This window comes from Dermacentor variabilis, chromosome 1 (assembly GCF_050947875.1).
Source record: "Dermacentor variabilis isolate Ectoservices chromosome 1, ASM5094787v1, whole genome shotgun sequence".
Classification (NCBI taxonomy): domain Eukaryota; kingdom Metazoa; phylum Arthropoda; class Arachnida; order Ixodida; family Ixodidae; genus Dermacentor; species Dermacentor variabilis.
In genome coordinates, this window is record NC_134568.1 from 140,037,591 (window position 1) to 140,062,302 (window position 24,712).

General features: G+C 47.5%; 1 protein-coding gene across 3 annotated transcripts in view; it reads right to left on the bottom strand.

The window, feature by feature from the left end:
- drosha (ribonuclease 3 drosha) overlaps positions 1-24,712 on the bottom strand; it is a 238,139-nt gene that overhangs the window by 80,781 nt on the left and 132,646 nt on the right. For all 3 annotated transcript variants that reach the window (XM_075696237.1, XM_075696246.1, XM_075696229.1), the window contains 2 exons: positions 22,357-22,577; positions 5,704-5,806 (listed from right to left, as the gene is read on the bottom strand). In XM_075696237.1, coding sequence (XP_075552352.1) covers positions 5,704-5,806; positions 22,357-22,577 — 324 coding nt within the window. The remainder of the gene's footprint in view (positions 1-5,703; positions 5,807-22,356; positions 22,578-24,712) is intronic.

Sequence of the window (24,712 nt, forward strand, 5' to 3'; positions counted from 1 at the left end):
ACATATAAAAGCTGATGCACTTGACCCACAGATCAGATTTTCAATGATCGCCGACTTTGCTCGCTGTTATGGTTGTAGTTGAGTGTTACTTGTTTTGCTGGGCACAAGTTCGCCCAATGAAGAGTAAAATTTGTAACTCACAGTTTTCACACTGCGTCGTTCTTCACCGTCACACCAAGTGATAATATAACAAACTACTGATGTAAAGACCACTTTTCACAGAACTACTGAGTTTGCTACAAATAGTTCAGACTCTACAGTTAAATTTCAATATAACTAATTACAGTCAAACCTTGTTTGTTAATATGTACCTGCTTAATGTGTAATTGTGGTTTAAATATAGTCGCGAAGATTCCCCCACCCAGCCCCCATTGGACTCCACATATTGGCTGACCACTTAAGCCGTAGTCGCTCCGTGCCCACCAAACGGTTAGTGCGTACTACGAGGAGGAGTCAGAGCGGCAAATGCAATGCGTCGCTGACGTTGTCGAACTAGCCAAGCCGCCAGTTGTGTACGCCGCTATGTTCAAATGGCACCCTCAGTGCAATCGATGTGTGCAGCTATAGTGCGCAGCAGTCGGGAACGCCCATCGCGCAACCGCTAACTTCGAGGGTGTTGCGGGAAAGCTCACCGCCTGTCAACAGAGCGCATGTGATCTAGGGTGGTGGAGTTCGATATATCCATTTTATGTCCGACCCTGTTTCATTTCAACCCATTTCAAAATGAAATGGGTTAGGCAGTGCAGTGGTGGCCCCAGCTAACCGGCCCTTCGTCTTCTTGATGCAGATGCAGTTCTTCAACGTACCTTGGCTGCCGTTCTTGGACAGCCTTGCCGGTGTTACGCCTTGCTCTACCGATGTCAGCCTGAAAGGCAACCCACCATCTACCTTGCTGACTTGCCTCCCGGAAATCTGGCACCCCTCGATCCTCTACGATTGCAATTCAGTGCATTGTGGGGATTCAAACCGCTACGACCAACCCAGCCCGACCAACACCCACAACCGTATGTGGAAATCCGGCTGGATCACTCCTATCAAGCGAAAAGCCTCACTGCCGATCACGATATAAAGCCTGTTCGGCTGCAAGCTCCTTTCAGTGGGTTCGGCTGCGTAGTAGTGGCCCCAGCTAATCGGCCCTTCATTTTCCTGATGCAGGTAACTAACTAGCATTGCCTTTTTGCCAAGAAGTCGAGTTATAGGGGTATTATTGTGCTGCTGAACCAACATCGTTGGCGCAAAATTGCTTACGATTGTGCTCGAATGTTACTGAACTTGCCTTTGTTAGCGGGAGATATCGAGACAAACCCTGGGCCTCTTTATAATGTTGAGGCTGCCTCTTCTGATCTAGTTCAGATATTACAAGATCTGCAGTGCGGGCAATCAATGATACTTGGCGAACTTAAATCAATTAATGAAAAACTCTCTGACCACGACAAAACTTTCAAGGACCTGAGAACCAGGCTAGGAATAACTGAATCCGAGTTCATGTCACTTGCATCCTTGAAGTCCAGAGTTGAGCGAAGTACAGTCAGTCATGAATGAGTGCTTGGCTCAAGTATCTCTTGACAGCCTGCATCGTAGACGCTGAAAATAGGGCTCGATGCAACAACCTGGTGTTTTACGGTTTAACGGACAGGTCAAATGAACCCTGGTCTGAAAGTGGGAATTTAATCATTGACCATCGTCATCAGTTCCTTGACGCTGACATTCAGCCACGTGATATTGAACTTCCTCATAGACTGGGTACTTACAGAAAAGGGAAACAAAGACCTATCATTGTCAGGTTTGTACACTTTAAGGACAAAGATCACATACTTTCTGTGTGCAAAAAATTTAAGGGAACAGATTACAGTGTCAGTGAAGACTTCTCGCCTGAAACTCGTCTTGCTCGAAAAAAAACTTTTTCTGTTTGCAAAGGAACGTAACCTCAAAATCAAATTAAGACATGACAAGCTTATCGCAAACAACAAAACACACATTTATGATCCTGGCGCACAAATTGTCGAAAAATCCTAGCGCAAAGAGCAGGTACAGTGCGAATTCACCAACATTAGTCATTCCCCGGTACATTTATTATACACTAATATACGGAGCGTTATACCAAAACGTGATGAGATCTACAGCCGCATTTCTTATTCTTCTAGTGATTTGGTGCTACTTACAGAGACATCGCTAAATTCATCCCTAACAGATCTCGAGATATTGCCTTCGTTCCCTCACTTCGATATCTTCCACAAAAATATGCACGTGGGAGCGGTGTCCTTATCGCTGCTAACCGAGCTCTGTGCTACACATTGGTTAATATTCCTACCCCTCTAGAAATTATTTGGATATGTTGTAATGCTACCTTCTTGCACCTTCTAATGGATGTTTTTTATCGACCCCCCTCTAATGATGACTATTTCTCATCTTTATTTCATGACTCAGTGCAGGCTCCAATGACCATGTGTCATAATACCCCCGTCATTCCCTTTGGTGATTTCAACTAATTCCTTTTTTGCCTTTTGTGATCAGAGCATGCAGGGCTGTCCCCATCCTTTTCATGACATAGTTAGTGCAGTCCTTCTTTGTAAATGAAATAAATCCATAAGTCTTGTTTTGACAGAGGGCTACAAAGGTTCTACTGTCTCCATTACAGACAATGTCTGTATATCGCAAACTATGTTTGCTAAGGGACCTCCTGAATAGAATCAACGTTGCTTCAACCTCCAATTTTCCCATCTGTGTTTTTTTGGCAGATGTCTGATGCTTTCCAATCATCATAACTTTCATCACATTCTTCGACAGGACAACACAGTCGAGCACCAGTCCTGTGAAAAATTCTATTACAGTGCCGACACCTACGTGGGATGTATGGCAACGTGTCAACCATGTCCCATCATAGCCACTGTTACGTTCTTATTAAAGCCAGGGTCCATCTCTCTGTAAACATTGTGCACTGCCACCATAGCATCAGAAAAAATACTGGCAGCAGCTTTCTCATTGGCAGGTCAGAAGTCGGTCTTCAGATGTTTCTGGAATGTTTTATGATGTAACCCTCTATGGGAAACATTCATTATTGACCAGAAATCGGTCAAAGTTGTTGACCCTTTGCCAATACTTTTAACAGCCTGTACAGCTTTCATATTTACATAGAAAATTTTGCGTACTTCCTTTTGCAGTTATGACACCTCCTTCGCAACATTGCCGCTAAACACGCACGTCAGTATCATTTGTGCTGCTAATCCATGTCGTGTTCCCAGCTGAACTGAAAGTCCTGGTTGGGAGCACTGATGGTGCTTAGGTTTGCCAAGAAGCGCATTGAGGGCCATCATTTGAACGATCAGAAACTCCTCCATTTGTTCCGTACCAGCACACACCTCGCCTTTGCCTGTCAGTTCCGTTTTCTGCGCGGTCGCAGACACCAAACTTAACTTTCTTTGGACTTTTGTGGCGGCCTCCAAGGAAGCTTCTCCTGATATAAAATGCGACTCCAGGCGCGACTAAATGGTGCCGCCCGGACTTGTGGAAGGCGTGGCAACATCTTGCGAAGTGCCGATATGGGAATCGGACACATCCAAGGTGCAATCGCTGGATGCATATGGCGATGTGGAACATGGCGTGACAAGCTCAACGGTGCCACTGCTGCTCGTACGAGTAGTTTTGCCTGCATATGAAGTGCCAGAGAGCGACTCCTCAACATCGTCAACACAAGTAGGCACTCCACCTGTGTGTGAAGCGCTCGGCAGCGGCTCTTGAATGGCACTTGTACGTATTCTGCCCGTATGTGGAGCCCTCACTGCGCGTCTGTGACTTCTGTGCTTTGCTACACAGCACTGCCTGGCGACCTTGAAGCAGTCTTTTTCACCGTTGCCGATTTTCGCTTACGAGTGCCGTTACACATGAGCCGTCTTGTATTTCAGCAGTCGCTGACCCATGGTCACCAGTGAACTTCCGAAACTACGCCCTGCAAGCACTGATGAATGCGTTGAGTAGCATATCACAGCACAAATCAGCTTCCAAAACTATGCTCCGCACGCACAGACAGCGAGCCAATATGTCCAGAGGCGCATATCACAACACAAATCAGCTTCCAAAACTATGCTCCACAAGTAATGGCCAGCTGAGATGCCAAGAGGCACACATCACTTGTGGAGTCCACTGCCAAAACTATGCTTGATCGCCAGATGTGCGAGTCACAGAACATCGCATTCCGAGAGGCGGAATGGGGCAGTAGCAGAAGACGCGCACCGCCATTAAGCTCAATGACGAAGCTTTGATTGTCCTCGTGGCGGGCGTAGCCAATCGGAGGCCTTGGAATGTCCTTGAATCATTTGCTTTTTGTGCGCTTGCTTGTGAATGGAGGAGATGGCTGAAGCGGCAAATTTAAAGACAGAGAAATGCACTTTTCAACAAGGGCAGAATGGCGGCGCTTGGTTGCGCCATTGCGGAGATATTGGGGCTTGAAAATCGCAGTTTTTTCATGATCTCCACGGAATCGTTTCGCCACGTTGGCTAAAATAAAATTTTTTTTGAGCACTTGTACATGTGGTTTTGAGCATTGATATTTAGGGATCGGATAAAAAAAGGTTATAGAAACTGAATATGTGCTTTTAAAAAAATTGATTGTTTGGTCATTTTTCGCTACACAAAAGCCGTGTCCCCCTTTTAAGCAAGATAAGCGTGGCAGCAGCAGCAAGCGAATTGACCTTCGTGCTGTGTCTCGCTTCAACGCGAACTAAACAATGAAAGCACAGCACATAAGAAGCTACCAGCACTGGGCGCATTTCATCCACATAGCAGGTCGCTTTCAAGACACAGCGCCCGTGTTGTAACAGCAGCTGCCAGAGTACAACCCACTTTCTCTCTCTCTCTCTCTCTCTCTCTCTCTCTACCCCCCTTTCCCCACGCCTCGTGTGCGAAAGAAGACAGCGTGTTTCTACCCCGCCTTCCTTACGCGCGTGATACTGAGCTGCAATCGTCGACTGACCCTCGCAAGTCAGTTGTCAGCCTGTGTTGACATGGAAAAAGTAAGGTTTATACGCCCGATTTTGAAAAAAATTGCCGCTAATTTTGTCCGCTGTAGCGTGGTCCGTTAAAAGCGAACTTCGTTGCGTTAATAAAATAGCTCGAACAACTGAAGGCTTAAATATGGTCTGTTATATCCGAAAGTCTGTTGTACACGGGTCCGTTGTTATGAGCATAGACTGTATTGAAGTTCATTATATCGAGGTTGAACTATGATAACAGCAACAATAACAACATAAAGAATTTGCTATGGCTACAACAACCAAGCTTTGGTTTCTACAGCGATGCTCATTTTTTCTATACATAGTCAAGGTGCTATGTTAAGCAGAGGAAGGGAAAATGGCTTTCTCTTGACCAAGCTATAGAACAAGACATAATGTAAACATAAATATATAAATAAGATAAACAAAGATAAGTATGTAACCAGAGAACCACATTATAAGGTGTATTTTATTACACATTCTGAGCACCCGCAATTGCAATTTGCTCATATGGACAGCAAAGAAATGTTTTCACTACTGCACGCATTCATGCTATAGAGTTCAGGCATTATCATTTTCAATTTAAATCACTGGCATTCAAGCCGATATCACATCCATCAGATGCCTTGGTGTACACAAATGAAGAAATGAGGAATCAACCAATAAATTGCGCTGAAGTAATGAATAACTTGCCATTCAACTTGACAGCCCTTACCCATAAGTGCCTCAAAGCAGTTGGCCATGGCATGACGCAGCTCCAAATCATGGCACAGGTCTGAACCGTGAGCATAAAGCATGTACTTCTCCAACTCCAGTTTCTTCATAGGTTGAAAGAGGCACATGAGATATGGTGAAAAATGGGAGGGGATGGGTGAGGAGAAGGGGAAGGAACCATTAGAATAGAAGCTCTAAGGGATTAATTTAGTCTACACATGCAAATACATAAACAATAAAACAAGTAAAATAAATGAGCACTGCAAGAAACCCAGATATTCCAACTGCATTGGGAGGACATCTTCATAGGACAAGTACGGTAGGCTTCCGTTAAGTTGACTGCTTAATTCAATTGTTGATTAAGTCGATCTTGACTGAAAGTACCAGTCGAGGCCCATGCATTTATATGGGCCCAAACTTTCATGCTTTCAATGCTAAAATTGGCCTTTGTCAGATAATTTGAACTTGACCAGTCAGCATGCACGTGCCTGACTTCTATGGTGACCCCTATAGCGACCCCTTTAGTGGCAGCATGTATCCTGGCAGAGCTTAGGGGATAGTGACTGCATTGAACACATGTATTAAAAAAAAAGAAGAAAAGAAACATCTCCCATCCAAAATGCCCATTTTTGGCCTGCCTTAGGATGATTTTCAAGCAATAACTGTAGCTCATAATGTATGCTTACGGTATTTGCCCAATTCTATCGCACCCCCCCCCCCCCTTTCTTTTCCTTGTAGAATATTGGGCCAAATAATGGCGCAACCACATACAATAAATTTTCGGCCGACAGCGACAAGTGACTGAGACGAGAGATAGGTTTTGCTGTTACAGAGGGTGATCCGTCTGTCTCTTGTCACGTTGCAAGTTTTTTGGCCTGCCAGAAAATTTCACTTATCACCCGGAAGAAAATGCGGCGACTTCTGCAGGGGGGGGGGGGGGGGACAGCATGATTGCACAACAACATGGCATCAACCAGTCTGCCTACTTAGATTTGAATTCGCACTTGTAACTTGCTTTCTGCCATGACCGCAAAAAAAAAAAAAAAAAAAAAAAAAAGAGCAAAATTTGTCATCGCTTCGTCTCATCTCAATCTGATGACAAAGTATCAGTGTTGTTGTTATTATTGAGACTAGTAGTTTGTTTTGACATTGTTAGGCTTCGAGATGCTACTGAGGGCTGTGAAACTGTTTTGAATGTTCTTCAGCAGATGGTGCCACAGCATTTCATGCGGGCGACATGGAATGCATTTTTACTAGCGATAAAAGCATATTAAAGCTAGACCTATACAACTTGGTTAAAACAGCCTCATAGTACATTTGCAATTTCTTTAAGGGTGCATGACTGTATCTATTTGGAGAACAATATAAATTTGTCGCTACTTTTTTTCACGATGTCGTGTCCACGTGGTTGCTCCACGCTGTGACACGACAGCATCTGCCAGTTACGTCGTTTTCTCGCTTGAGTATCCCGTGCATGTGGTTGCCGCTTAACAAGGATGTATTGCAGCAAAGCTTACTTGAAAGAACTGGGTGGCGAAGCCGACTTAAAAAACCAGGCGGCAAAGATGGCATTTAGAAATGGACCGCCGTCGTACAATACATGTTAGAGCCTTGCCTGTTTTTGTTGTTAAACATTAGGGTGCATGCTAGATTTAAACTTCGTTTAGGAGCTTTAATGCCATTTCTACGTTAGTTTTCTACGAGGGCGAATCGGAAGTCATTGCCTCAATTTTTTTTAGCCAAATTTTTAGCAAAAATTAGCGAGTGGGCTAAAGATTTAAGCCTGTGTTCAGTGGGCAAGGCTCTGAGTGTCATTGGGCGTATGCCAGCAGAGGAGTCATTAGACTATAACAAAGTGCAGAAAATTTTATTGCAGAGATTCAAGTTGACCACAGAAAGGTTCCGGGAGAAGTTTAGGTCAGGTAAGCTTTAAGATTCAGAAACAGGCAAGCAGTTCGCGTGTTGTCTAACAATTTATTTTCAGAGGTGGATAGAGCTGTACGAGACGGACAACACATGAAGGGGTTCGCGACAAAGTCGTGGGTGAACAATTTCTTGCCAGGTATAGCAGCAGTCTGGCAATATTCCTTAAAGAGAGCAAACTATAAACTGTGGAGCAGATGGCAGAACAAACAGACCAGTTCTAGAGGCACAAGGATTGAGAAATTTGGGAAAGGGCGACAAAGATGCGCACACGACAACAGTAGGAGAGATGAAGAACCAGGGGCAAATTAGCAGACAAAGGGGACTGCAGAAATGCTTTTTTGTAACCGGTTAGGTCATTTAGCGGTGAACTGCCGAATGAGAGGCAATCGTCACGAAGCACTGGTGGTGTGCCAGTTGTGCCAGAAGAAAGGTCACAGGGGAGACGAATGCAGGACTAGATCCGTGGATAAGACAGCACGTATAGTGAGGTCAAGAGAGGATGGACAGAGAAAGCAGGACATGCCTGTACTGGAAGGCGAGGTGCAAGGACGCAAAGCTACAGTCTTGAGAGACACGGGAGCCAATACCATTTTAGTAAGGAGGCGTCTAGTGCTACCAGAAAGCATGGCCAGGTACTCTAAACCAGTAATCTTGGTAGATGAGTCCGGTAAATATCTGCCAGAGGCACAGATTCAAATATTGACACTCTTTTTTACAGGGCTGGTCACTGCTAGATGTGTGTAGGACCCCCTTTATGATTTGATTGTCGGAAATGTACCTGGGGTGAAGAAGGCAGACGACCCAGACTGAAGTTGGAAGAGGACAGGGAAGGACGTGAAAGAGAAAGAACACTCAGAAGTGCAAAAATAGGGGATACAAGAGACAGATGTAGTGGCTGCAGTAAAAAAAAGAGCAAGCAGAAGTAGTACCAAACCTCTGACAGCATTGCAGATGACAGCCATAATTGGATTAAATATAACCGCAGCATAATTTAAACAATTGCAGAACGAGGATGCATCGATACGAAAGTGTGAACTAAAGATAGGGGAACTGGTACGAAGGAAAAGGAGTAGGACATTAGTGGAGTTTATAAAAAAGAATAATCTATTATACCGGAAGTGTGTGTTTAGTTCAGGTAGGGAAGTACAACAGTTGATGGTCCTGAAGGAGCTGAGAGATACAGTACTAAAGATAGGGCACAACAGTGTAATGGCACGTCACCAAGGTATAAAGAACACATTAGAAAGCATCACAGAAGAGTTCTTTTGGATCGGGGTGCAGAGTAATGTGATGTATGCCAAAAGACAGTGGCTAAGGGATGTGTAGGAAAGGTGCCTCTAGGAAAGATGCCCGTTGTCGAGCTGCCATTTCACAGAGTGGCGATTGATATTGTAGGGCCTATTAGTCCAGTGTCTAGAAAAGCAAATAGGTATGTGCTCATGCTAGTGGATGTAGCTACCAGGTACTCTGATGCTGTAGTGCTGAAAACGGTAGATACCATTCAGGTGGCCGAAGCATTGTTGGAGAAGTCTGCCCGGTATGGCGTGCCGAGGGAAGTTTTGAGTGACAGAGGCTCGAATTTCACATCGGAGGTTATGAAGGAGGTAAATATACTGTTGCCCGTAGATCAATAGCTAACCAATCCATACCGATCGATGGCAAACGGTTTGGCAGTGAGGTTTAATGGAACGTTGAAGACAATGCTAAGGAGGATGTGTCAGGAAAGACCGAAAGACTGGGTTAGGTATCTGCCAGCACTCTTGTTCACTTACCGAGAAGTGCCACAAACTAGCTTAGGGTTATTCCCATTTGAGATACTATACGGGAGAGCAGACAGAGGACCAATAACCATTCTGAAAGAGCTGTAATCCAGAGAGGAATTGGACCATGAGGAAAAGACCACATACATGTATGTACTAGAATTGCGAAACGAATTGGAGGCAACCTGCAAATTGGCCCACGAGAAGTTGGCACAAGCGAAACGGATACAGAAGAAATATTATGACCGCAAAGCAACGCATCAAAAGTTAGAATTGGGAGACAAGGTGTTGGTACTACTGCCCATATATACTACTGTCCATACATATATACTACTGCCCATACTGCCCAAGATGCTTATGCAATGGAAGGGACCTTTTACGGTTAACCAAGAGAAAAATGAGTTGGACTGATATTGTTACGCGAAGGAGGAGTCAGCAAGACGAGCAACTATTTACAGGATATATTTACAATAGCGGTTGCAGTGCTGACTGGTTAGATTCACCGCGTGAGCCCAGTTCATTCTTCTTTCTCTTTTCTCGGGTGATGGCACCCACGCGCCTCGTTCAAACAATCAAATGCCACATGCGTGTAGCATAATCCCTCGGCGACAGAAGCAACGTCCCGGAGCGTCTAAATGTCATCACTGGGAGGGTGATACTGCTTCAGTCGTGTAACGTGCACAATAACACTGGATTGGGAAGCAGATGGCACGTCAGGGGCGATCTCGTAGGTGACGGGGGTCATGGCACAAAGCACTCGGTATGGGCCTGTGTAACGAGACAGCAGTTTTTCTGACAGGCCGACCTGACGTGACGGAGAGCATAGAAGCACCAAAGAACCAGGCGGGAAGTGTACGTCTCGGCGTCGCCGGCCGTACAAACGCTTTTAAGTCGCTTGAGATTTCAGAAGGCGGTCACGGGCTATTTCCCTTGCGTGGGCACAGCGGGCAATGGCATCAAGTGCATATTCACAGGTCGGTGCCGCGTGAGCAGGGAGTGTTGTGTCGAGGGGCAGTGCTGGTTCTCGGCCGAACAGAAGAAAAAATGGGGAATAACCGGCTGCGTCATGGCGCGAGGAATTATATAAGCAAATGTGACAAACATTAGAGCGAGGTCCCAGGCAGTGTGGTCTGAAAGACATTTCGCGAGCATGTCTGTGAGAGTGCGATTGAGACGCTCCGTGAGGCCATTTGTTTGCGGATGGTATGATGTGGATAGCTTGTGCATCGTGGCACAGGAATGCAGGATGTCCGCGATAACATTTGATATGAATGTCCGGCCACAGTCTGTGAGTTGTCGCAGAGCTCCATGTAATAAAATCACGTCGCGTAGAAGAAAATCGGTGACATCCATGGAGCAGCTTGTAGGAAGCGCTCGGGTGAAGGCGTAGCACGTGGTGTAATCCGTGGCCACAGCGATCCACCTGTTCCCAGAGGTAGAAAGAGGAAAAGGGCCAAGTAAGTCCAAACCAACCTGAAAGAATGGTTCCGCGGGAATGTCGAGTGGTTGAAGGTCCCCAGCAGGGAACGTCGATGGTGTCTTGTGTCGCTGGCATTTCTCACACGCAGCTACGTATCTTCGAACAGAGCGAGCAAGCCCTGGCCAAAAGAAGTGTCGGCGGGTCCGGTCGTAGGTACGTGACACACCCAGGTGACCGGCAGTGGGGAGTTCGTGAAGTTCGAGGAGAACAGCCGAGCAAAGGTGTTTAGGCATCCCAAGAAGTAATGCAGGGCCGTTGGGGTGAACATTGTGGCGGTAGAGTACGGCATCTTGAAGTGTGAATAAGCAAAGGGAACTGTCGGCAAGTGACGATTCCAGGCGGTCAATGATGGTACGCAAGAACGGGTGACGGCACTGCTTGTCGGCGACATGGAGAAGTGGAAAAACAGAGAAAACACAGGCGTCGGTGTCAGTATCAGACATATAAGTCGCGTCTTTGACTGGGTAGCGAGAGAGGCAATCAGCGTCCTGGTGTTGGCGTCCGTACTTGTAAGTCACTGTGTAGGGATATTCTCGCAGTTGGAGGGCCCAACGACCGAGCCGGCCAGTAGGATCTTTGAGCAACGAAAGTCAACAGAGCGCATGATGGTCTGTCATTACTGAGAAGGGCTTGCCATATAAATATGGGCGGAACTTTGAAACAGCCCAGACGAGAGCAAGACATTCGCGCTCGGTAATTGAATAGTTGCGCTCTGCAGTTGTCAGGAGCCGGCTAACGTTGGCTTATGCGGTCGTGTCTATGTTGGCATTGCGATAAGACGGCGCCGATCCCATAACCACTGGCATAGGTTCGGACCTCTGTAGGTGCGGACCGGTCAAAGTGGGCCAAGACCAGTGGATTGGTGAGAATCGTGATAAGGCGTGAAAATGCGGCAGCATGAGGGGAACCCCACGTAAAAGGCATGTCTTTCTTCAGAAGTTCAGTGAGTGGGCGGGCGATTGCTGTGAAATCTTTCACCAACCGTCGGAAATAAGAACAGAGCCCCACAAAACTCCGGACGTCTTTGACAGACTGAGGTACAGGAAAAGCCGTAACTGCTCGAACCTTCTCCGGATCGGGACGTACTCCGGAAGCATCGACGAGATGGCCTAGCACTGTAATCTGTCGGTGCCCGAAGTGGCACTTCGATGAGGTTAATTGGAGCCCAGCCTTGCGGAAGACATCAAGGATAGCTACGCGCTCAAGGTGCGTCTCAAATGTAGGAGAGAACACAAGGACGTCGTCGAGGTAACAAAGGCAAGTTGACCATTTGAAACCTTAAAGCAGAGAGTCGATCATCCGTTCAAACGTGGCGGGGGCATTGCATAGACCGAACGGCATAACCTTGAATTGGTAGAGGCCATCTGGAGTGATGAAAGTGGTCTTTTCTTGCTCATCGACGGAAATCTGCCAATAACCAGATCGAAGGTTGATGGACGAAAAGTATTTGGCACCGTGAAGACAATCAAGAGCGTCGTCGATTCGTGGTAAGGGGTAAACGTCTTTTTTAGTAATTCGGTTTAGGTGGCAGTAATCAACGCAGAAATGCCACGTGCCATCTTACTTTTTGGCGAGCACGACCGGCGACGCCCAAGGACTCGACGAGGGCTCAACAATGCCTCTGGCGAGCATCTTGTTTACTTCCTGCTGAATAGCTTGCTGCTCTGCCGTGGACACGCGGTACGGTCGGTGGTGAATAGGAACAGCATCACCAGTGTTTATCCGATGCTTAACAAGGGACGTCTGACCAAGTAGTCGATTGTCAGTGCCAAATATGTCGCGGTAGGAAAGCAAAAGGCAATATAGGGCAGCTGCTAGGTTAGGTGCGAGGTCCGGAGCGACCATGGGATGTAATGGGCCGTCGAGGTTCAAGACATCCTACGGGTAATCAGGAGGATCTGGAGATGCATCAGCTGCAAAAGCAGTGACGATGTCGTCTGTCACTGGCCGGAGCGTGGCCACCACTATGCCTTAAGGTAACACTTGTTTCGTCAAGCCAAAATTGATAACGGGGAGACACATCCGATTAGCGGCAAGGGTTACGACGGAGTGTGGCACAGAGATGTCGCACACAAGGAGGACATCATGAATAGGTACGACGACATAGTCGCCATCAGGCATGCTTGCCGTTGAGGCCACTTCGACGAAAGTTAAGGCTTTTGGAGGTAAGCGAACAAACGCTGTAGCGCAGAGGCTGTTCGGTTGTTCGGGGCGAACGTCTGAAAGAAGAGGAAGCACGAGGCACAGCGTACCAGTGGAACAGTCGATGAGGGCAGAATGCGTCTTTAGAAAGTTGAGCCCGAAGATTAGGCCATGAGGCAATTGGTCAGCACGGTGAACAGGACTGGAACTCGGTGGCCAGCAATTCCTATGCGAGCAGTGCACATACCCCTGATGGCAACAGTGGCGCCATTGGTGACGCGTACGGCTCGAGTGATGGCAGGCGTAAGAAATTTTTTGAGGCGACGACATAGGTTAGCGCTCATTATGGATACTTGGGCTCCAGTATCAATTAATGCTGTCAATGGAACGCCATCTATGTCTACTTCAATTAGGTTCATGTTGGTGAGGAGCATCAACGGAGGATTTGGACAGGACGAACGTGATGCAGCACTACCTCCAAAAGCTGCATGGCCTAGTTTTCCGTCCATCGGTTTGGCGAGGAAAAGCGGTGAGGTTGGGGGGAGGGGGGGTGATGGGGAGCGACGGCATTGAGGTGACAGTGATCGCACGGAGGAGCGGCTGTCAGGGGCATCAGAAGTAGGGTACAGACGGTGAGGTGAATAACGGTGAGCGTCGGCGTATGGGCGAGGAGTAGGGAATGAGCTCCAGTACGGCGGCATTCTGGTGGTGTGGCAGTGGCGGGATACATGACCAACGCGGTGGCAGCGGAAGCAGATCGGTTTGTCGTCTAGGGTTCGCCATTCAGCAGGATTGCGTGGTCTGGGAGCGAAATACTGGTCATTACAGGTTGTGGACATGGGAATGGGTGCCGAATCAGGTCGGGAGACAGAGCAGGCGATAGGGATGCCAAGGTTTGCAATTTTTTGCCCCACAAGTGCTTGAATAACGGAAATAATGGGGCCGCTTGGTCAAAGGTACCGTCAGGGGGTCGTGGATGAAGAGGGGCCGGACTGGCCGCTTCAATCTCACGGCGAACGATACGTGTGACGTTCTCTTGAAATGGTCGTGTGGCGGCAAGAGCAGAGCAAGAGGATGTGGCAGGGGTGTTTGGGAGCCGGGAAAACTGTGGGATGACGCGGCGGCTTGTGGCTACCTCGAGGCGGCAGCATTCTTTGACGATGGCGTCGACGGTAGAAACGTTGTTATGGACGAGCAAATTGAAGGAGTCATCCATGATACCTTTTAGGATATGGCCCACCTTGTCAACCTCGGTCTTGTGCACATCGACTTTCCGGCAAAGCGCGAGCACTTCCTGTATGTAGGAGACATACGATTCGGTCGACGACTGGACACAGGTGGCAAGTTCTTTTTGCGCAGCCTGTTGGCGACCTGACGGGTTGCCAAATAGGTCGCGAAGCCGCTCTTTGCAAATATCCCAGCTGGAGAGCTCGTTATCATTGGTGCAAAACCAGACACGCGGTGTCCCATCCAGATAAAAGATCACATTGGCAAGCATGATGGTAGGGTCCCAGTGGTGGGTTTGGCTAACACGCTCTTACATGCTGAGCCAGGCGTCGATGTCAACGTCATTTTGGGCGGAGAATGTCCCAGGATCATGGAGACTAGGGACCGTAACGTACGTTGTGGTTGGTGCCGTAGGCGTAGGTGGTGACGGGGTGGTTCCATTGGAAGCCATGGCTGAGAAGACGACGGTGCGGCCAATTCGGAGCTCCGTGGCGAGGACGGAGAACACTCCACCTCCACCACAATGTTACGCAAAGGATGACTTAGTAAGCGGAGCAACTATTTACAGGTTACATTTACAACAACGGTTGCAGCACTGATCGGTTAGATTCACAGCACGAGCCCAGTTTACTCTGCCTCCTCTTTTCTCGAGTGATGGCACCCACGCGCCTCGTTCAAACAATCAAATGCCACACGCGTGTAGCAATATCTCAGTTCAGGACTGCAAGAAGGTGTTACACCTCAACATGTTGAAAAAGTATGAAGAGAGAACGGAGATAGAAAAGGGGAAGAACGAGGAGAGGACAAGAGTTTGCATGGTGATTGCCGAAGAGAAGGACCACGGGGAGGTGCACACTTATATTGATAAGAAGACCATGGGGGAAGAGAGTGTTAGGTTGAACCAATCCCTACCTGCAACACATGTAGAGAAGTTGAGAGGGTTGATTCACAAGTTCAAGGAAGTGTTTTCAGATCTCCCCGGGCAGACAGAAGTAGTGCGGCACAAGCTACAGCGTTCAACAGAGGAACCAGTGCATGTAAAGCAATATCCACTACCCCTTGCAATGCAAGAAGTGATTGAAAGTGAGATCGATGAGACGTTAAGGCAAGGAATCATAGAAAGGGCTAATTCTCCTTATAACACGCCATTAGCGGTGGTTAAGAAAGCCGACGGTTCTAATAGAGTATGCGTTGACTTCAGGCATCTGTACAACGTATTGAAAACAGACAATAGACGTGCTAGAAGCAAGAGTGGCAAATAAGATATATTTCTCAAAACTGGACTTGCCTAAAGGATGCTGGCAGATTCCTATGGAAGAAGCGTCCAAAGAAAAGACAGCTTTCTCAGGCTCAAAAGGACTATTTCAATTTAAGTACTATGCCATTCGGTCTAAAGACAGCGGCAGCAGTGTTCACAAGACTGATGAGACGGGTCCTACATGGTGTGCCGCATGTTGAACACTACCGTATTTACTCGTATGATGATCGCACTAGCGTAATGGTCGCACCCCTGAATTTTGTCGTCAAAATTATATGTTTTTTTCTTTCCCGTGTAATGATTGCACCCTGAACTTGTCACAGCGATATGTCGTGTGCCAAGTCTAGCTAATGATAATCACGCTTACCATCTGCTGAATGCTACGCGAACAACTCTTGAAGACATACCAAGCGGTCTGCATGCACCCAACATTCTTAAGCAAATACCCCATTTCATTCCTTTCATCACTTTCCACGCTTCCATGAGAAAAAAAAAAAAAAAAAAAAAAGCTACAACCAAACTTGCCTCGGCTTTATTATTTGTAGGCTTCACAATGGTTTTGGTCAACAACATAAAGGGCGCCTTTCGATCCTTCTCGTCTGCACTCGTGGGCATGCAACAAATCACAAGAGGCAACGATAGTAGCCACGTTTACACTGATAAGTTAGAAGTGTATCCTGTTCATACGCCGATGCTTGTAACGCGGCTATTTGCCCACCCTTAGCATAAAAATGCCGTATTAGGATAGCAGTGAAGACAAATGCCACAGTTTCCACAGCATGCCCGCCATGTGTTTCTGTCACTGGCAGCTAAGCGCGCCCATCTCTGTTTCTGTCCCTTCAAAGAGGACATGGCTACGTTATTTTCGCAAACTTGCCGATATTAACGATATTGTTGCAGGAAGAAGGCAGGCCCATGAGTGTAAAATAATCTATATTTACAACTGATGTTAATGGCGTTCAGGCAACTGCCAGACTTCGTCTTCGTCTAGTCCAATCCAACTTCTTCCTTCCCTTCAACGTAACATCACCCTTCCGGCGGGGTAGCTCCGTCCCGGTGCAAGTTATAGAGCATCACTTAATGGGGGGACATAGGGCTTCAGCCTGGCGCCGTGAACAACATCGCTGGTGACGTTGGAAGGCACTGCAGGCTGACTGACTGGGGCGATCTCGTATGTCACGTCGGACAGTTGGCGTAAGATCTGGTACGGACCAGAATAACGGCAAAGTAGTTTTTCTGACAAGCCGACGTGACGTGAAGGCGTCCAGAGGCCAAGGGAACCAGGTGAAAAATGGGAGTCTCGTTGCCAAAGGTCGTAGCGTCGCTTTTGAGAAGCTTGCAAGACTGTGAGGCGATGATGGGCGACTTCTCGGGCCTGGGCGGCTAAGTCAATAGCATCACGAGCGTAACCAGTGCTGGGTGATTGTACTGCAGAAGGTAGCAACATGTCGAAGGGCAAGGTGGGGTCGCAGCCATACAACAGGTAAAATGGTGAAAATCTGGCAGTGTCGTGACGGGACGAGTTGTATGCGAAAGTGATGTATGGTAAAGCGATGTCCCAGTCGCGGCGATCGTCGGAAACGTACATGGCCAGCATTTCAGCTAGCGTGCGGTTGAGTCGCTCGGTGAGGCCGTTCATTTGAGGGTGGTACGCGGTAGCAACCTGGTGTTCTGTAGAACAGGAGCGGAGCAGATCGTCGACAACCTTTGATAGAAAGTAGCGGCCGCGATCCGTCAGCAACTGGTGGCCGTGGTGCAGCCATGGTGCAGGATGACGTCGTATAGTAAGAAGTCGGCGACATCTGTAGCGCAGCTGGTTGGTAGCGCTCGTGCGATGGCATATCTCGTGTGCATAATCAGTTGCTACAGCAATCCATTTGTTTCCTTTGATGGAAATGGGAAAGGGGCCAAGGAGGTCTAGGCCCACCCGGTAGAAGGGCTCTGTAGGGATATCAATTGGTTGCAGCAAACCAGCGGGAGGCATAGCAGGCGTCTTCCGGCGCTGACACAGGTCGCAAGAAGCGACAAAATGGCGCACAGAGCGATAAATGCCGGGCCAGAAGAAGCGTCGCCGCAGGCGGTCGTATGTACAAGTGATGGCCAGATGTCCAGCAGTAGGAGCGTCGTGAAGTTGCTGGAGCACAGCTAGTCGAAGGTGCTTGGGAACGACTAAGAGGAGCTCCGGGCCGTCAGGACGAATGCTACGACGGCATAAAGTTCCATCGTGCAAAGTAAACATCCGGAGGGACGGGTCGTTGGGCGAGGAGCTTAGGCGTTCCATAAGTGTTAGAAGAACAGGATCTTTGTGCTGCTCGTCGCCAATATGGAGGAAGCCGGAGAGGGATAGAACACTGATGTCCGAGTCTGCATCGGCATCATCTGGTTGATCCACGGGATTGCGGGACAGGCAGTCAGCGTCTTTATGCAGGCGCTTTGATTTATACTTAATAGAAAATGTATATTCTTGTAGACGCAAGGCCCAACGTGCAAGTTGTCCAGTTGGGTCCTTCAAAGAGGAGAGCCAGCAGAGGGCGTGATGATCGGTTACGACGCAGAAGCTCCGACCGAAAAGGTACGGCCGAAATTTCGCGACCGCCCATACGAGCGCGAGACATTCTCTCTCAGTAATGCAGTAATTTCGCTCGGGCGTGGAAAGAAGGCGGCTAGCGTAAGCGATGACACGGTATTGGCCCTGTTGACGCTGAGCGAGGACAGCGCCGATGCCATGACCACTCGCGTCAGTTCGTACTTCAGTTGGCGCAGAAGGATCAAAGTGTGACGGAATTGAGGAAGTTGTAAGCTGCTCAATCAGGGTAGGGAACGCTTTCTCCTGCAGTGGTCCCCAAGAGAAAGCGACGTCTTTCTTAAGAAGGTCAGTGAGAGGGTGAGCTATGTTGACAAAATTTTTCACAAATCGCCGGAAATAAGAGCATAAGCCCAGAAAACTACAGACATCGTTTGTTGAACAAGGTACAGGAAAATTTCGCACGGCGTGAACTTTCTGTGGATCAGGCTGGATTGCGGCGGCGTTTACGAGATGGCCGAGCATGTTAATTTCACGGCGACCGAAATGGAACTTGGAGGAATTTAGCTGAAGGCCAGCCCTGCGAAACACGGAGAGTATGGCTGTCAGGCGCCGCAGATGGCTCTCAAAGTTCGGCGAAAACACAATCACATCGTCGAGGTAACAGAGGCATGTAGACCACTTCAAGCCGCGCAAGATAGAGTCCATCATGCGCTCGAATGTAGTTGGTGCATTGCATAATCCAAAGGGCATGACTTTAAATTGGTACAGACCGTCCGGTGTGACGAAAGCAGTTTTCTCGCAGTCCATCTTATCGACGCTAATCTGCCAATAGCCGGAGCGGAGGTCAATTGATGAAAAGTATTGGGATCCGTGAAGGCAGTCAAGAGCGTCATCAATGCGAGGCAGGGGATAAACATCCTCCTTTGTTATCCTGTTGAGGTGACGATAGTCAACGCAGAAGCGTCACGAGTTGTCTTTCTTCTTTACTAAGACAACTGGTGATGCCCACGGGCTACTTGAAGGTTCAATGATGTCCTTGTCCATCATCCTGTCTACCTCTTTTTGTATGATGGCCCTTTCTGTTGCGGAGACACGATATGGCCGCCTATGAATGGGGCTGGCGTCACCGGTGTTGATGCGATGCGTGACAACAGATGTCTGGCCAAGTGGACGGTCGTCCAAATCAAAGATGTCCCGATAAGATGACAGGAGATGACGAAGAGATCTGTTTGCTTGGAAGGAAGGCCAGGGGCGATCATCTTAGAAACATCGTCCGTAGGCGTTGAGTACGGAGGAGTGGGTGAAAATGGTCTGTTGGTACTGAGGAAGGATTCAGAGGTCAATGAAGAAACCTCAAATTCTTGCAAAGGAGTGATATTCGCAATGGCGATACCGTGTGGCAGCCCATGCGACGAAAATCCAAAATTAAGGATGGGCATACGAGTGCAGTTTTCGCGGATCCGGACTAAGGTGCTCGGCAGGGCAATATTGCGCGACAAAACCACGTCAGTAAGCGGCGACACGACATACTCGCCATCAGGTACGGGAGGACAGGGCGTCAGGAGGACATTTGTAGCCGCTTGGGGAGACAGCCTTGCAAACTCAGCAGAACATAAGCGGTGTGAAGCACAAGTTGTTGTGTCGGCAGGAAGTGGCAGATCCAACTGTACAATACCTGCGGAGCAGTCAATTTGGGCAGAGTGTTTCGAAAGGAAGTCGAGGCCGAGAATTAGGTCGTGCGGACAGTGTTCAAGGACGATAAATAGAACAACGGTATAATGGCCCCCAATGGTCACACGTGCTGTGCACATTCCAAGGACAGGTGAATTACTCCCATCGGCGACTCGCACAGTGCCCAGTACGGCGGGTGTCAGAACCTTCTTGAGCCTTCGGCGGAGAGCAGCGCTCATAACTGAAAGCTGTGCTCCTGTATCAACGAGAGATCTAACAGGAACGCCATCAACTTCGATGTCCAGTAGGTTTCCACATGTAGGCAAGGTCAACAGAGGATTTGTGGGCCGGGTCGTAGTTGCAGCTTCACCTCCGGGAGCTGCACCACCTAGTTTCCCGAAGCGAAGCGACCGGTTGCAGGAGGAGACGAAGAGCGGTGAACGAGAGGCGAATGGGGCCTACGACATTGCGGAGACGGGGAGCGGCTAGATCTTGGTGCAGCACCGTCGCCGTTGATGTTTCTAGTCGGCGTATAGGGCGAGAAAGTGCGATTGTCTTGTACTTGGCGGTAGTGACTCGGAGACGACCACCGAGGAGGCGACGACCAGTGGTTGCGGCAATGACGTGCGATGTGTCCAATACCGGAACAATTAAAGCAGATGGGTTTATCATCCGCTATGCGCCAGTCAGCTGGGTTGCGACGGGGTGGCGGAAAGCTTTGCGTCTGGGAGCGAGCGGCCGGAGAAATCTGGTAGGTGTTTGTATGGCGGACTGAGCAGAGAGATGGAATGCCCAAACTTGCTATTTCCTCCCGAACGACTGCTTGTATGAGGGAGATAGCGGACACGCTTTCCCGACAGTCGGGACGAACTGGAGCCGGAGCCATGGCCTCAAGCTCACGGCGAACGATGCGCATGATATCTTCCGGTCCTGCGGGCTGAACGAACCCTGGCGGGTCTTCGCAAGAAGATGTCGCGGCGGTATTAGGCAATCGGTCGAAAGTTTGTGCGACGCGGCGGCCCTTCTCTTGTTCGAAGCGCCGGCACTCCTTTACAATTGCATCCACAGTGGTACAATCCTTACACACCAGGAGATTGAAGGTATCGTCTGCAATATCTTTCAGTATATGACCAATCTTGTCTGCCTCGATCATTTTGTCATCAGCCTTGCGACAGAGGGCCAGCACATCCTGTATGTACATGACATAGGATTCTGTGGACGTCTGAGCGCGGCACGCAAGTTCTTTTTTTGCTGCCAGCTGACGACCGACAGGTCTGCCAAACAGGTCTCGCATTTTTTCTTTGCAGACATCCCAGCTCGTTAGGTCAGCTTCGTGTGTGTCGTATCATTGCTTCGCAGTTCCTCTTAGATAAAATATCACGTTTGCTAGCATCGTTGTTGGATCCCACCTGTTGTTGTCGCACACTTGCTCGTACATCGTTAGCCAGTCCTCGACGTCGGCGTTGTCCGTGCCACAAAATGTCCCTGGGTCCCGCGGATGAGTGAGGATGACTGTTGGCACGGGTTGCTGAGGCGTTGTCGCTTGTGTCGGTTGATTTGCCATTGTTGCGGCAGGTAGGTGACGTCCGCTGTGAAGTTCCGTGATTGTACCCCAAACCTTCCACCAAAGTGTTGCAGGAAGAAAGCAGGCCCACGAGTGTAAAATAATCTATATTTACAACTGATGTTAATGGCGTTCAGGCAACTGCCAGACTTCATCTTCGTCTAGTCCAATCCAACTTCTTCCTTCCCTTCACCGTAACAATATTATTAATTACTGATACGGAAGAAACTGTTTCAATGTGCGTAATGTACTCACAAGAAATAATCGCGTTCGGCTTGCTCCGCCGGCTGCCATTTTTGTTTTGGTGTCCCGTACTGACAGCGGCAGCCGCCTGCTTGTCAGTCTGCAGCAAATGAGGTATACAAAAAGAACATGTTTCTTTTCGTGGCAAATTTAACCTGCGTAATGATCGCACCCCTGAATTTGCATCAATATTTTTGGCAAACAAGTGCGATCATTATGCGAGTAAATACGGTATATTAACGACATACTGGTTGCCACTGAGACGTGGGATGAACCTCTTCAGGCCCTGGATGAGAGTAAAGGATGCAGGGTTGACGATAAAACCAACCAAATGTGACCTAGGGTACAACGTCGTGGAATTTTTGGGACACAAATTGGGAATGGGACAAGTCGAGCTAAGGAGGATATCCTAGACATACAAGCAGTGAGCAGGCCTAAGACAAAGAAACGAGTACAATAATTTTTTGGACACACAGGATTACTAACGTAGCCGGTAATAAGCACATGTTTAGTCATTATCAAATAGGTTGCATAAGTGTTAGTATTTTTTCATTGTGTTTTAGTTTGAGTGAGTTTTATCTTAAGTTTGTGGTAGAGTGTAATTGAAATCTGTTTGCAGTGCTGCTTTGCATCTCCCAACCCCACCTCTCGTAACATCCGCATGCCCCCAAGGTTGGTGACCCACGACATTAAGCCAGTAATGGTGATATATTTTGATGCCTTTGACCACTAAGACGAAAGAATGAAACAGGACATACAAGCGCCTGTGTATGTTCAGTCATATTGTTTTGTTGAACTTTCTGTTCAAAACAATATCCGCAACCCTGATGCTCTAAATGTTTTACCTTTAACCTACCTTAGCAAGAACGGCCAAGTGCTGGTTCTGGACAATGGCAGCTCGATAGGTGGCCAATCCACCTTCTTCAAGGTCAGCGAACATAAAGAAAAGGTGGATGCTTGAGAGAAACTCCACCACTGCATCACCAAGAAACTCCAACCGCTCATTATGGCTGATGCTGGATGCCGTCTCCTCTTGTCGGCCAAAGCGTGACATGATGTTGATCAAGGTATTGATGCCTGCAATGCAGAAACCAAGGTACAATTTACAAACAATGAATTTCCAAACAGCTGCACAAGTGAAATATGTACAGTACAAATTGAATATGTACAGTCAGAATATGTACAGTCAGTACAAGTGGAATATTATAGTCAAAAACTTAAAGCGCATAGGCTTTCTTTATGAAAGAGCCAAATTTCTTTACAGTTGGCAATATGCCTTATCAAACAGCAGACCAGTCTGCTGATTGCACATCCTGCTGCAGGCTGCAACCCTCAAAATTTGAGGCTTCAAGCATTGTAAACTCTTTACTTTGATGTTACAAAATCAGATAACATGCACCACTGATACAAATGTGCTGGAATTCAAAATTTTTGTGCAAAACACAAACAAGTAATTTATTAAATGCATGCTTGCAAGTGTGACACAAGTGATAGGCATGGAATTAGAATAATTTCTTATAAGATAAAGCCTCAACAAAAAGATCTTGAAAAAGTGGAAGCTTGGGTGAGTTAGCGATTCAATATCGACATGTCTGCACAGCAAAAAAAGACGAGGACAAAAGAAAGAACACAACAAAGGCACCATGTTGTGTTATTTCTTCTGTCCTTGTTTTTTTGCACTGTGCAGACATGTCGGTACTCAACAAATAGAAAGAAGGCACAAAAAGAAACCAAAGTACTAAGGCAGAACTGAGCTACATTCACTTTTTAACACCACTGAACATTAGGGCTGTGCAAATACTGAATACAGGAAACGCCCGTGAACTCATGAATCTCATATCTCAAAATATTGTATAAGTCAAAAGATTTGAAAAGTGCAGAACCCTTTCCCGTAAGTGCCATATATTTTTCACCCCATTACACCCCTGTTATTTCCTGGTGAGTTCCGGTGATATTGAAACCTTGACTGACCAAGAATCACCGTCATTGATAGGTAACACTTACACTTAAGTAAACCTGAACACATAATACATGGAAAATGCTGTATAACACATGGGTCTAGGAGAAAAAGGAAAAGGTGTTTCAGTTGCAGCACTTTTTGCCACTGTAAGCTTCAGTAGGAGGCAAATCAGATCAATCTACAGTATACACATGCGGAAAACAGAAGGAGAAAAGGGATGGTGGGAAAGTTGTCACAACAGCAGGTTTTGAAGACTTAACATTATCCCCTTGTTGGCTACGTGTTGTTTGAAGATTTTATCAGCATTAATGGTAAAGTAAGAAAACTTTCAACCTAACAGCACCACTGTGGTCTCGTCACAAGTAATGACTGCAGATCACATAATGTGCAACAACACAATTAGCAATGAGCTGCATGAGTACTCAACAAAAATGGCTGGGCACATTGTGGACTCTAGACACCTCAGCGACTTCGGCAGAAGTTTTTGAACCGAGTTGTTACATCATTATTTGTTTTCACCCAGAAATGAAAAAAAAAGAAAACAATAAAGGTTTTCCATTCAGGTTGGCCATATTCTCTGGAGCTTTTCATCCACGCATTGCCTGCACTTGTGGCTCAAACCTGCTACCTCATCTATTATTGCGCACGAGTTTGCTGTCATTTTAAAAGTAGCAGTGTCATGATGCCAGTTTTCCATGCATCACCCATGAGGAGGCAGGCAGACTAGTAATACACTCGCAAGCATTTTAAATGTGCCTTTCCAAACATCCAGCACTGCGCTTTCACCTGGTACCATCGTTTGACAAGAGGGCTCATTGGGCAGCTGCCATCTATGCAAAAGTGAATGTGACCTGCAAATTTTACTTCTCTTTTCAAAGTTTATGTTCATTTTATCTAACTGTCGTTTGCAGACTGCAAATGTGCATACCACTGAACCTTCGGCAAAGTATCTTACTACCTTCAGCATGCCACAGAAAAAGGAAGCTGGCAAAGGAATGTGCTATGTACCCATTCCAGACAAGTTGCACAGTTCTGACAGGTCAGACAACTCACATGCGCAGTTTTCATCTCCGATGATGAATGAGCAAATTGACTGAACATGTTCTGTAGTTCACTGCAATGCAGAATTTTTTTTCTTAAATTTTTTTTTTTACCTCTGAGCAAGTGGTCGACCTATATTCCAAATCAGCTTACATTCCCATTTACAGGGTAGTTCTCAATTAGCTGTGTGTGTGACCAAAGCTTAGTGGCA